Source organism: Balaenoptera ricei, chromosome 12 (assembly GCF_028023285.1).
Source record: "Balaenoptera ricei isolate mBalRic1 chromosome 12, mBalRic1.hap2, whole genome shotgun sequence".
Taxonomy (NCBI): Eukaryota; Metazoa; Chordata; class Mammalia; order Artiodactyla; family Balaenopteridae; genus Balaenoptera; species Balaenoptera ricei.
In genome coordinates this window covers 80,578,882-80,593,755 of record NC_082650.1, presented here as the reverse complement: position 1 = coordinate 80,593,755, position 14,874 = coordinate 80,578,882, and the positions used below count along the sequence as shown (strand labels likewise).

At 37.9% G+C, this 14,874-nt stretch overlaps 1 protein-coding gene across 1 annotated transcript in view; it reads left to right on the top strand.

Moving 5' to 3' along the window:
• The first annotated feature begins 3,684 nt into the window (after positions 1-3,684).
• The window catches only part of IRAK1BP1 (interleukin 1 receptor associated kinase 1 binding protein 1), a 33,354-nt gene continuing 22,164 nt past the window's right edge, over positions 3,685-14,874 (top strand). Inside the window, exon 1 of the mRNA XM_059942099.1 lies at positions 3,685-4,095. Coding sequence (XP_059798082.1) covers positions 3,781-4,095 — 315 coding nt within the window. The 5' untranslated portion in view covers positions 3,685-3,780. The remainder of the gene's footprint in view (positions 4,096-14,874) is intronic.

Genomic DNA, 14,874 nt, shown 5'->3' with positions numbered 1-14,874 from the left:
CATGACCAGACAGCATCAGAGGGGAATTCTACCAAATATAAAAAGGAGAGCTAATACCTATCTTTCTCAAACTAGTCCAAAATATTGAAAAGGAGGCAACACTCCCATTTTCATTCTACAAGGCCACATTACCATTAATTATTATTAATTAATTACCATTACCCTGACACCAAAACCAAAGACACTACAAAAAAGAAAATTACAGGCCAACGTCTCTGATGAATATAGATGCAAAAATCCTTAACAAATATTAGCAAGCTGAATTCAACAATATACAAAAAGGATCATACACCATTGTCAGGTGGGATTTATTTCAGGGATGTAAGGATGGTTCAATATCTGCAAATCAATCAATGTGATACACCACATTAACAAAAGGAAGGATGAACAGGACCAGAGGACATAAGCAAGCTCAATGAAGAGGTTACTCAGACTCCCATGCCACTCACCAAGGTTGCACTATAACACCATTCTCAGCTCATACCAATGGTTATATAGGGCTTCTTGTATAAAATGCTAAAGGAAGAGGGAAAAGCCTGTGGTTTTATGGATAGGTTTATGGGTAGGCTGCCTAGATAAACAGGTTCTAGTTGGAAATGCAAAATAGCTGCATGACAATCATTCAACTGAATGACAGTGAAAAGCAAAATTTTCTCCATGAGTGAAGCTTTGAACTGTGCACCTAATGATCTACTTTGTGTGGCGCTCTATAAATTCCTTAAGGCTGAAAGCTGTTATGTCTTCTTTGAATTCTCCTCTATTATCCACTGTTATCAGTCAAAATGCTTAGTTTTAAGATAACATAAAACACAGTCAACCTACTTATGCATTAAAAAAAGGCAGGTGAGATTTTATGATAAGGATACAGGAATATTTTATAGAACTCCAGGAATGAAGACAGGCCTAAGGAAAATTCTATAAACATAAATTGGAACTGCATTTGGATTCTTAATCTCATCTCTGTTCCTCTCTGAGTGATTTCCTCTCTCTCTCTTTTCTTTCCTTTTCTCTATACACTGACACACTGACATTTTCTGCTTCTCTACTAGAAATGGTATGTGAAAAATGGCAAATCTATTATCTCTCAAAGTTATATGTGTGTGTGTGTGTGTGTGTGTGTGTGTGTGTGTCATGGTCCACCATCTGAGAGACTGAATTTTTAAAATTTGGTGTAAATATAGATTCCCATGAATAATAAAAACAAAAAACCTCTAACTGGCCCAGCTGGAATCAAGTGCCTATTCTGCATCTAATCAAATTGTGTAAAGTACAAAGTCAAGAGTCGTGTTATTAAAAATGGTTGCTAGAGGCTCAGCATTGATTCTAAAGGAGAATTAGGTCATTGTTAGCTGAACAATGGACATACTCTATCATTCTCATTTTCCCAGTTCTCCTGACTAGAAACCTTAGTCAGCTTTGGTTTATCCTTCTCTTTTATTTACTATATAGTTCTTTCACCATGAACTATTCCATTCTTCTTTCAAAATTACTCTTTTATCTATTCCATCTCCATTCCTACTTCATCATTTTCCAAAATGACAGTCCAAAAAAAGGATATTTATTGTAAAATCTGCATTTTTTAACTACTAAAGATAAATTTTTTTTTCTCGTTATAGACTACTGGTGTTTCTGCATTACTGGCTTGTGTTTTGGACTGAATTGTGACCCTACCACCACCCAAACTCATACGTTGAAGTGCTAACCCGCGATATGATTATATTTAGAGACAGGGTCTTTAAAGAGGAGATTCAGGTTCAATAAAGTCATTAGGGTAGAGCTCTAATCCAACAGAACTGGTATTCTTATAAGAAGACAAAGAAACAGCAGGGATGTTTGCACACATAGGAAAGGCGTGTGAGGACACAGTGAGAAGGCTGTCTGCAAACCAAGGAGAGAGGCCTCAGGAGACACTAAACCTGTCAACACCTTCATCTTGGATTTCTAGCCTCCAGAGAAAGCAAATTTCTATTAAGCCATCCACTCCATGGTATTTTATTATGGCAGCCCTGACTAACCAGCGGTTTGCCTCTGTGTTCATTATTCAGTTTTCTTTCATTTTATTCTGGTAGGAGCTCACTAAACATTGACTATTTGCTTTTTACACAAATATTTTCCCCAATTTGTTTTCCCCTTCATCTTTTTGTTTTGTTTCACATACTGAAGTTGTTTCAGTGTAGTCAAATTTTTCAGACATTTTCTTACAGTTGCTGCATTTGAAATCATGCCTAGAAAGTTCTTCTCATTCCCAGAATTATATTTATATTCACCCATGTTCTCTTACTATTTTTTTTGTCTCATCTGAATTTTATTTTTAGTGCATGATGTAAGATCCAGATCAATTCTTTTTTCACATAGCCAACCAATTATCCCTGTACCACTTACTCATTTTCCCATTTATTTAAAACCTACTTTTATCATACCCTAAATATTTATATGCACTTAAAACTCCTATTGCTTCTTACTTATGACATTCATTCATTCAATAGTTCATTTTGGAGATTATATTTTTCCACATTTATCATTAAAGAAAAAGAATTTTCTACGAAATTCAAGAAACATTATTTCGGGTGACTCAAATTACTTAAAAAATTATGGTGGGAAAGTTTTTAAATTAAAAGACTAACATATAATTGTTTTTAGCTAATAATAAACATCAAAATAAATATATACAAAACTACTTCACCCAGTAATGAGCCAAATGAAGGTGGGGGGTACCATCTGATTTAATTGAATTATACTAATCAGAAATAAAAGAAAAATGATAGAGAAGAAACTACCTGAAGATTGTCAGTTGGCTTGTTCAGGCTCCTTTCAAGAGAATAGTTGTCCTTTTTTTTTTAAATTAGTTATCCAAAAAAAAATTTTTTTCCTCATGGTATAGGAGGGCTATTTTTGTACATCATTACTTATTGGTAAGAAGAAAACCTACTTAATGCAGGTCACTGGGTTAAGGATTCTGTTGTTGTGCCAAGCAAAGGGTATAGACAAGAACTAAGTAGTACAGGCCCTGCAATGTCCATGTTGTATGTGCTTTGCTACCGCTTGAGTTTTGCCTGTCCTTATTCAAGGCCAGAACCATTCCAGGAATTTTAGAGAAAATTCGACAGACTTGAAAAGCATGCCAAAGCTTTAGCTATTACTACTATCCATTATTTTCTGTTTTCCATATGGCAAACACTTTATAACCACATTGCAAATGTGAATGTATTATCAATACGGCTTTATAGACGATGAAAATGAGATTCGAGGAATCATAAACTTCCAAGATCAAACTGGTAAAGAGCATTTCATTCCAACACAAATCTCTGGCGATCCATGGTGCTGCGCGGTCCAAAAAGCTGTGCCCAAGTGAAATGGTAAAGTCAGACAAAAGGAAAGACAAACTTGTGACAATCGCAGACTGGCATCAGAGAAAGATAAAAGCGCCACGGGGCCTATCAGGAAGCTTCCAAGGTAGGCAAGGTACGTGGCCGGCCGAGGCCGACGGAGCGCGTGGAAATGGGAGCTCACTGAGAGGGAGGCCGCAGAGAAACCTCGCTACGGTTTTTGAAGGCCGGAAGTTAAACAAGTTAAAAACCAGAGCGACCCGCTCAGCCAACCACTTGTAAAGGAGACGCGTTAAGACGCTCCGCAAGGAGTAAGTACCTCGCGCCACTAGCTCCTAGATCTCCAAGCCCATCCCGGCATTCTTTGCGCCGCGCAGGCGCAAGCCCTGACGCGCTTGGGCCCCTGCGGCCGCCGTCGGCTCTGAGTTGCTATGGAAACCCAGCTGCCCTCACTATGTCTTTGCAACAGGCCCCTCAGTCCCGGGTATTCGTGGAACTGGTTCCCTGGGCCGACCGGGGCCGGGAGAACTATTTGCTCTCGGGCGGAGAGACGCTGCACGGCCTCCGCCGCCCTCTCTCCTCAGCGCAGGCCCAGACTGCCACCCGCGAGGTGCATGTAAGCGGCACTGCGGAGGTGTCTGCGACCCCCGACCGGGCGCAGGTGGTCGTGCAGATGAGCAGCACCAAGGAGGCAGCGGCCGAGGCCAAGAAGAGCGTTTGCCGCCGCCTGGACTACGTCACGCAGACCCTCCAGCAGCAGGGCGTGCAGGTGAGGGGTCCGCGGGCGACGAGCTTCTAGCCTGCCCAAGAAAACCCGGCGGCGGAGGTTGGGGGGTGGGGAGCGTCTGGGACACTTTTGTATCATCGGTGGCATTAGAAGGCGCGAGGACCTGGCAGAGTGGATCTCTGGCCCATCCTTCTTGATGAAAGTAATTATCAGCTGCAGAGACTTGTAAAATAAAAGAATTCAAATTGAATGGGGTTTTATTTGGCGATATTTGCTGCAATAATTTTGTTTTTAACGTTGAAATGACGAAGTGTTAAACTTGAAACATTAGATGTAAATGCTTGCCTAAGTAGTGTGCTAGACACTAAATCATTGTTTTTTTTTTTATTCTGCACCACGGAATTAGCAAGTGAAAAACAGGGCTTGCTCCCAAACTGGTAAAGCTTTTTTTTTTTTTAACATCTTTATTGGAGTATACTTGCTTTACAGTGGTGTGTTAGTTTCTGCTTTGTAACAAAGTGAATCAGTTATACATATAAATATATTCCCATATCTCTTCCATCTCCCTCCCTCCCACCCTCCCTATCCCACCCCTCTAGGTGGTCACAAAGCACGGAGCTGATCCCCCTGTGTTATGAGGGTGCTTCCCACTAGCTATCTATTTTACGTTTGGTAGTGTATATATGTCCATGCCACTCTCTCACTTCGTCACAGCTTACCCTTCCCCCTCCCCATGTCCTCAAGTCCATTCTCTAGTAGGTCTGCATCTTTATTCCCGTCTTGCCCCTAGGTTCTTCTGACCATTTTTTTTTAGATTCCATATATATGTGTTAGCATACAGTATTTGTTTTTCTCTTTCTGGCTTACTTCACTCTGTATGACAGACTCTAGGTCCATCCACCTCACTACAAATAACTCAGTTTCGTTTCATTTTATGGCTGAGTAATATTCCATTGTATATATGTGCCACATCTTCTTTATCTATTCATCTGTCGACGGACACTTTGGTTGCTTCCATGTCCTGGCTATTGTAAGCAGAGCTGCAGTGAACATTGTGGTACATGACTCTTTTTGAATTATGGTTTTCTCAGGGTATATGCCCAGTAGTGGGATTGCTGGTCGTATGGTAGTTCTATTATTAGTTTTTTAAGGAACCTCCATACTGTTCTCCATACTGGCTGTATCAATTTACATTCCCACCAAGAGTGCAAGAGGGTTCCCTTTTCTCCACACCCTCTCCAGCATTTATTGTTTGTAGATTTTTTGATGATGGCCATTCTGACCGGTGTGAGATGATATCTCATTGTTGTTTTGATTTCCATTTCTCTAATGATTAATGATGTTGAGCATTCTTTCATGTGTTTGTTGGCAATCTGTATATCTTCTTTGGAGAAATGTCTATTTAGGTCTTCTGCCCATTTTTGGATTGGGTTGTTTGTTTTTTTGATATTGAGCTGCATGAGTTGCTTGTATGTTTTGGACATTAATCCTTTGTCACTTGCTTCATTTGCAAATATTTTCTCCCATTCTGAGGGTTGTCTTTTCATCTTGTTTATGGTTTCCTTTGCTGTGCCAAAGCGTTTAAGTTTCATTAGGTCCCATTTGTTTATTTTTGTTTTTATTTCCATTTCTATAGGAGGTGGCTCAAAAAGGATCTTGCTGTGATTTATGTCATAGAGTGTTCTGCCTATGTTTTCCTCTAAGAGTTTGATGGTGTCTGGCCTTACATTTAGGACTTTAATCCATTGTAAGTTTATTTTTGTGTATGGTGTTAGGGAGTGTTCTAATTTCATTCTTTTAAATGTAGCTGTCCAGTTTTCCCAGCACAACTTATTGAAGAGACTGTCTTTTCTCCATTGTATATCTTTGCCTCCTTTGTCATAGATTAGTTGACCATAGGTTCGTGGGTTTATCTCTGGGCTTTCTATCCTGTTCCATTGATCTATATTTCTGTTTTTGTGCCAGTACCATACTGTCTTGATTACTGTAGCTTTGTAGTAGAGTCTGAAGTCAGGGAGCCTGATTCCTCCAGCTCCATTTTTCTTTCTCTAGATTGCTTTGGCTATTCGGGGTCTTTTGTGTTTCCATACAAATTGTGAAATTTTTTGTTCTAGTTCTGTGAAAAATGCCATTAGTAGTTTGATAGGGATTGCATTGAATCTGTAGATTGCTTTGGGTAGTATAGTCATTTTCACAATGTTGATTCTTCCAATCCAAGAACATGGTATATCTCTCCATCTGTTTGTATCATCTTTAATTTCTTTCATCAGTGTCTTTTATAGTTTTCTGCATACAGGTCTTTTGTCTCCTTAAGTAGGTTTATTCCTAGGTATTTTATTATTTTTGTTGCATTGGTAAATGGGAGTGTTTCCTTAATTTCTCTTTCAGATTTTTCATCATTAGTGTATAGGAATGCAAGAGATTTCTGTGCATTCATTTTGTATCCTGCCACTTTACCAAATTCATTGATTAGCTCTAGTAGTTTCCTGGTAGCATCTTTAGGATTCTCTATGTCATCTGCAAATAGTGACAAGTTTACTTCTTCTTTTACGATTTGGATTCCTTTTATTTCTTTTTCTTCTCTGATTCCTGTGGCTAAAACTTCCAAAACTATGTTGAATAATAGTGGTGAGAGTGGACAACTTTGTCTTGTTCCTGATCTTAGAGGAAATGGTTTCAGTTTTTCACCATTGAGAACAATGTTGAGTGTGGGTTTGTCATATATGGCCTTTATTATGTTGAGGTAAGTTCTCTCTATGCCTACTTTCTGGAGGGTTCTTATCATAAATGGGTGTTGAATTTTGTCAAAAGCTATTTCTGCATCTATTGAGATGATCATATGGTTTTTCTCCTTCAGTTTGTTAATATGGTTTATCACATTGATTGATTTGTGTATATTAAAGAATCCTTGCATTCCTAGGATAAACGCGAGGTGATCATGGTGTATGATCCTTTTAATGTGGTGTTGGATTCTGTTTGCTAGTATTTTGTTGACGATTTTTGCATCTATGTTCATCAGTGATATTGGCCTGTAGTTTTCTTTCTTTGTGACATCTTTGTCTGGTTTTGGTATCAGCGTGATGGTGGCCTCATAGGGTGAGTTTGAGAGTGTTCCTCCCTCTGCTATATTTTGGAAGAGTTTGAGAAGGATAGGTGTTAGCTTTTCTCTAAATGTTTGATAGAATTTGCCTGTGAAGCCATCTGGTCCTGGGCTTTTGTTTGTCAGAAGATTTTTAATCACAGTTTCAATTTCAGTGCTTGTGATTGGTCTGTTTATATTTTGTATTTCTTCCTGGTTCAGTCTCAGAAGATTGTGCTTTTCTACGAATTTGTCCATTTCTTCCAGGTTGTCCATTTTATTGGTATATAGAGTTGCTTGTAGTAATCTCTCAGTATCCTTTGTATTTCTGCAGTGTCAGTTGTTACTTCTTTTTCATTTCTAATTCTGTTGATTTGAGTCTTCTCCCTTTTTTTCTTGATGAGTCTGGCTAATGGTTTATCAATTTTGTTTATCTTGTCAAAGAACCAGCTTTTAGTTTTATTGATCTTTGCTACCATTTCTTTTTCATTTATTTCTGATATGATCTTTATGATTTCTTTCCTTCTGCTAACTCTGGGGTTTTTTTGTTCTTCTTTCTCTAATTGCTGTAGATGTAAGGTTAGGTTGTTTATTTTAGATGTTTCTTGCTTCTTGAGGTAGGATTGGTATTGCTATAAACTTCCCTCTTAGAGCTGCTTTTGTTGCATCCCATAGGTTTTTGGTCATCGTGTTTTCATTGTCATTTGTTTCTAGGTATTTTTTGATTTCCTCAGTGATCTCTTGGTTATTTAGTAGTGTATTGTTTAGCCTCCGTGTGTTTGTATTTTTTACTGAATTTTTCCTGTAATTGATATCTAGTCTCATAGCATTGTGGTCGGAAAAGATAGTTGATACGATTTCAATTTTCTTAAATTTAGCAAGGCTTGATTTGTGACCCAAGATATGATCTATACTGGAGAATGTTCCATGAGCACTTGAGAAAAAATTTTATTCTGTTGTTTTTGGATGGAATGTCCTATAAATAGCAATTAAGTCCATCTTGTTTAATGTATCATGTAAAGCTTGTGCTCCCTTATTTATTTTCATTTTGGATGATCTGTCCATTGGTGAAAGGGGGGTATTAAAGTCCCCTACTATGATTGTGTTACTGCCGATTTCCCCTTTTGTGGCTGTTAGCACTTGCCTTATGTATTGAGGTGCTCCTATGTTGGGTGCATAAATATTTACAATTGTTATATCTTCTTGGATTGATCCCCTTGATCATTATATAGTGTCCTTCTTTGTCTCTTGTAATAGTCTTTATTTTAAAGTCTATTTTGTCTGAGATGAGAATTGCTACTCCATCTTTCTCTTGATTTCCATTTGCATGGAATATCTTTTTCCATCCCCTCACTTTCTGTATGTGTCCCTAGGTCTGAAGTGGGTCTCTTGTAGACAGCATATGTACTGGTCTTATTTTTGTATCCATTCAACCAGTCTATGTCTTTTGGTTGGAGCATTTAATCCCTTTACATTTAAGGTAGTTATCGATATGTATGTTCCTATTACCCTTTCTTAATTGTTTTGGGTTTGATTTTGTAGGTCTTTTCCTTCTCTTGTGTTTCCTGTCTAGAGAAGTTCCTTTCGCATTTGTTGTAAAGCTGGTTTGGTGGTGCTGAATTCTCTTAGCTTTTGCTTGTCTCTAAAGGTTTTAATTTCTCCATTGAATCTGAGTGAGATCCTTGCTGGATAGAGTAACCTTGCTTTTAGGTTTTTCCCTTTCATCACTTTAAATATGTCCTGCCACTCCCTTCTGGCTTGCAGATTTTCTGCTGAAAGATCAGCTGTTAACCTTATGGGGATTCCCTTGTATGTTATTTGTTGTTTTTCCCTTGCTGCTTTTAATATTTTTTCTTTGTATTTAATTTTTGATAATTTGATTAATATGTGTCTTGGTGTGTTTCTCCTTGGATTTATCCTGTATGGGACTCTCTGTGCTTCCTGGACTTCCTGGACTTGATTGACTGTTACCTTTCCAATATTAGGGAAGTTTTCAACTATGATCTCTTCAAATATTTTCTCAGTCCCTTTCTTTTTCTGTTCTTTTTCTGGGACCCCTGTAATTCCAATATTGGTGCGTTTAATGTTGTCCCAGAGGTCTCAAAGACTCTCAATTCTTTTCATTGTTTTTTCTTTATTCTGCTCTGCAGTAGTTATTTCCACTATTTTATCTTCCAGGTCACTTATCTGTTCTTCTGCCTCTGTTATTCTGCTATTGATTCCTTGTAGAGAATTTTTAATTTCGTTTGTTGTGTTGTTCATCATTGTTTGTTTGCTCTTTAGTTCTTCTGGGTCCTTGTTAAATGTTTCTTGTATTCTCCATTCTGTTTACAAGATTTTGGATCATCTTTACTATCATTATTCTGAATTCTTTTTCAGGTAGCTGCCTATTTCCTCTTCATTTGTTAGGTCTGGTGTGTTTTGACCCTGCTCCTTCATCTGCTGTGTGTTTCTCTGTCTTCTGATTTTACTCACCTTACTGTGTTTGGAGTCTCCTTTTCTCAGGCTGCAAGTTCGTAGTTCCCGTTGTTTTTGCTGTCTGTCCCCAGTGGCTAAGGTTGGTTCAGTGGGTTGTGTAGGCTTCCTGGTTGAGGGGACTGGTGCCTGTGTTCTGGTAGATGAGGCTGGATCTTGTCTTTCTGGTGGGCAGGACCACGTCCGGTGGTGTGTTTTGGGGTTTCTGTGACCTTATTATGATTTTAGGCAGCCTCTCTGCTAATGGGTGGGGTTGTGTTCCTGTCTTGCTAGTTGTTTGGCATAGGGTGTCCAGCACTGTAGCTTGCTGGTTGTTGAGTGGAGCTGGGTCCTAGCATTGAGATGGAGATTTCTGGGAGAGCTTTTGTCCTTTGATATTACGTGGAGCTGGGAGGTCTCTGGTGGACCAGTGTCCTGAACTCGGCTCTCCCACCTCAGAGACACAGGACTGACTCCCCACTGGAGCACCAAGACCCTTTTGGGAAGTCTGAGGTCTTCTGCCAGCGTTCAGTAGGTGTTCTGTAGGAGCTGTTCCACATGTAGATGTACTTCTGATGTATTTGTGGGGAGGAAGGTGATCTCCACGTCTTACTCATCCGCCATCCTGAAGGTCTTTCCCCTGGTAAAGCTTTGCATAAATTGATACTTCGGTATTTTTACGCAAACAGTAATGTGGGGCCTGGGAGGGGGTGTGGAATTGCACCCATTTTCATTTTATAAAGACTCAAAAAATTTCTCCAAATTTTTTCATTTTAGCTTAAAGAGAAAATTAAGCCAGTATATTGTAGATGCCACATATATGAAATACTTCTGCTTACCAGAGATGTCCGTGAGACACATAGCTAAATAAATCTTGCTTTAAGCTTACTTCTAAGAAAAGGAGAAAAAAATGAACCAGCCTTATTTAATCAGCACAACAGCCCTATTAGGCCGGTTTTAATATCCCCACTTTCCAGATTTAAGGAGGTTAAGTAATGCTCTGAACTTCAGCCAGGGCTGTATTTGAACTTCTGTGTTCCTGGGACCAAAATCTAGGTTTCTTCCAACTAGCCTAGGCTCCAGATAATTAGAATGAAAGAGAATGAGAAAGCACAGCATGGGTCACTGTCTCAGTTCGCTCATTTTAGAGAGTAGGACTCTAAAGGCCAGAGCTGTGATTTATGCCCTCCCAACATTGAGTTCATAAAATTGCTTTTGTTAGAAATGACACACCCTGAAAAAGCAAGTCTTTATTTTAGGGAGAAAATATATTTGTACTGTATTTATAAACATAGAGTTATTTAAAAAGACATTTTGAAAAGCTGTCTCTAAATGATTTTACAGTTTAGAAGAATTCTAATGCTAATTATAAATTATGTGAATAAAGTGAATTAATATATAGAAAAATATTTTCTCACAAAAACTTCTGCCAGTGCTACAGGCCTGTTTGAATAATATAACTAATTCTTAAGTTATTTACTTAAAATGTATACTGAGTTCACATGGCTGTAACTTCTAATATGTAAAACCAAATAAATGACTACATCCAATTTATAATTACATTTAAACTTAGTGTTCAAGACAAGACATACAAAGGTCATTAATCTCCCAGTTATCTCTGCTGATGGAGGAAAGCAGTCATGTAAATAATTTGTTCAGTAGATGTGCAAAAATTCATTTATATTACTTTTCAGGATGAATTATAAGGTGTCTTCACAAAGTCTTTATTCATTTTAAACTTTGAAATCTGGGTTTATAAACATCACTCCCCTGCTTAAAGGGCCCCTCATATTCCAAATTCTTTTGCTTAATAGATGGAGCCTAACTTTCTGTCATTTCCTGTCATCTCTCTCCCCTCGTTAACTAACTGACTCCCATTTTTTCCTTTAAAATCCAGCCCAAGTTCACCTCCTTAGCACTTTTTTCCTAACGTAACACTAGTCCCTGCCATACCACACTCCATTCCCCACCTTTTATAAAACGTATCACTCTATATTATAATTGTTGCTTTCCTTGTCTCTCCTCCAAATTCTAAAGCTCCCCAGAGCACAGACAATTTTTTCTCTTGTTTGCTTTGTATTGGTGGATTATGTTTCATACACATCACATAATGTGTACTTAGAAAATGGTTTTTAAATGAATAAAAGAAAAAAATGAATGAAGCACTAAATGAATAAACTATTAGTTCAACAATCGTGTAGATCATATAGTGTTATGGTGATATATAGTTTCACATGTGAAGGCATAACCCTCATTTTTAGTGTTGTTTTCATGGAAAAATGTTTTAAAGTTCTAAGTAGTATTTACCATTCAACCATAAAACATTTATTAAGCATTCCCTATCACTTCATTTTTAAATAGCATTTAACACAACATGTAATTATTTTGTTTTCTGGTTTGTATGTTCCCCCCATAAGCTGTAAGCTCCAATGTTTGCCTATTCACAATTGTATTTTTTGATAAATGTGTAATGGATGCCTCAGGCATGTTGCTAGACACCAGGAATAGAGAATGAGTAAAACTTAGCACTGTGCTGAAGGAGTCTCATTATAGGACTAGACTAATATGTAGCGTTGTGATGAAAGTATGTACATGATACAGTACAGCAGAGTAAGAAAGGAAATACTGCTCATTTTACTTGAGAAATTCCAGAAAGATTTCATAGTGGAAGTGACACTTGTATCAAGTCTTAAACAATGGCTGAAGGGAAAGCATTTCAGTTCCACACTAGAATGCAGCAAGTGTATGTGTTCAGAGCACTATATGCAGTTCAGCATGGCTAGAACACAGGAGTGCCTGGAGAAAATGGAGGGGAATTAAGAGATCAGACTGAGGAAGAAAGCTGTAGGCAGAGCATGGAGGAAGGCCTTGTGTGCCATACTGAGGGGTTGGATATTATTGATAATAAAAAACTGCTTACTATTGCTAGACTTTTTACAAATGTTATCTCATTTGATATTCACTCCTGCTGTATGAGACTGGTATCTCAGTGGCTGTTTTACAGATGAGAACTCTCGGGACCAGAGTAATTATTAGCAGGTAGCTTGACCAAAATCACACAGGTAGGAAGTGGTAGAGTTTAGACTCCAGTCAAGAACTTTGACCTCAGAGCCCATGCTCTTTAACCACTATAGCATGTTGCTGCTTTATTGTCTTGGCAGCAGGTGATTGAGTTTCAGGTAGGGGATGCAGCAGATGCTATTGATACCCCACATTTGTATCCCTTGGCTCTTCACATTTGTGTGCATGCAGGCCCACCTTATATCTGCCAACCTCAACTTGTCTTTGTGGCCAGAGAAATGCCATACACTAATTAGATTAGATTTGATTTCTGCCCATTTTTTAACGTAATTCTGTGGCAAGTTAGATGTGTAATCCTGAATGGTTTAGACCTGTCAGGGCTTACCTTGAACCACATAGTTGCTGCTCAGAGAGAGTAGGGGCAGAATGTAGACATGAGGATTCCATATTGTTTGTTGTGCCTATTGTTTTGAAATGTTACTGGTATTATATTTGTGGTATTCAGACATTCTTTATTTCAGATTATTTTAGTTCTTTTGGTCACCTTGTTGTGTTAGTACCACATTAAATTATTACATCTTTGTAAAACATTTGTAGGGCAAGTTCTCCCCTCATTACTCTTCTACTGGAAAGGTTTCCTGTCTGCAAGGGACATGTCAAATGACACCATGGGGATATTATCAGGAAATCCAGACAGTGGAAAATTCTACATTTTATTCTATAAATAAAAGATCTGTTCATATTTTGTATTGTTTATATATTAATTTCAGGAGAATTGCTGAGTTTACAGTATTTGTCCTAGTCCATTTATTCGAGCTTATTTTCTGTAAACTTTTATGGTTTTCTTTTGTTTACCCTTTTTAAGTTTATTCCTATAATAACATGGGGTTTTTTATGGCTATTTAGAATGTTACCTTGCTTCTTTCATAGATTTAAATAGTTATTCTTATATTGACCATTTTGTATTTTAAAACTCTGTCTTTTGTATTTAAATATAAAATATCAGTAGCTTACTTGGGAAAACTTAATGGACTAGGTTTGTATATTTTAATATTTTTTAGTTTATCACCAGTATGGCAGGATTTCCCAATCTCGGCACTATTATTAACATCTTGGACTAGATAATTCTTTGTTGGGAGGGGCTGTCCTGTGCATTGTAGAATATTTTAGCCGCATTCCTGGCCACTTACCTATAAGGTGACCAACTTATCCCAGTTTACCTGGGACTGTCCCAGTTTTACAACTGAAAGCCCCATGTCTCAGGAATCTCCTCAGTTCCTGGTAAACAAGGATACTTGTTCACCTTGTCTAATCACTGCATCACAGCAATGTACTCTCCCAACCCATTGTGACAATCAAGTATATCTCCAGACACAGCAAATGTCCTGTGGGGAGCAAAAGCACCCTCTGGTTGAGTTCCACTGCCCTATAGATAAACAAAAAAATCTCATGCTTTGTGTGGGATCCCACCAGCTAAACACATCAGGAATATATCTATAGTGAAACAAATTTAGGTTTATTTAGCATGATGTAGCAAACAAGAATGCATCTCAAAGGACCTTAAGAGTGTTTCAAAAAGGGGGAGTAAGGAGAGACCTCTTATAGGTTTTGGACTTGTGCTGTGAGTGGTTCTAAGGAAGGATCAGTGAAGAAGGGGCAGTTTGGTGATTGGCTATTTTATTCATTTGTTTCACAGGAAACCCAGAGGATTAAAGTTAGGACAGAGTTGGCTTCTGTAAAGGCAGCAATCAAGCAGAGAAAGAATGTTAATCACTTTTGCTGTTGCAGTTCAGTTAGTTTCTGTTAGAAACTTTGGTTCTGTCTGTGTCCTGTTGAAAACTGTTTATATTCTGCTTAGAACTTCTCAGTCTGATTGCCAAGAGGCAATTTTTATTTCCTCATTCCCTATAATATTTGGAATTTCAATGTTTATTAAATATGTTACTACATTTATAAGCAAGGTAACTGTCTTACATATATTGCTTTTAAACTACACACATTTGCTTTAAGAGTCACTGGGATAAACTAAACGAAGTTGCTTCTAAGAATTTTTTCTTTCTCAGAGAGAAAAACACTAGGGGTATAAATGCAATTCAGTAGAGTTAGGAGAGTCTTTTCAACAAATGGTGCCATAACAGTTGAATGTCCATATGCAAAAAGTGAACCTCAACAAGTACTTCACATCTTATACAAAAATGTGTTCAAAATGGATCATAGGCCTAAATGTAAAACATAAAGAAGAAGAAAGTAAAGGAGAAAATCTATGT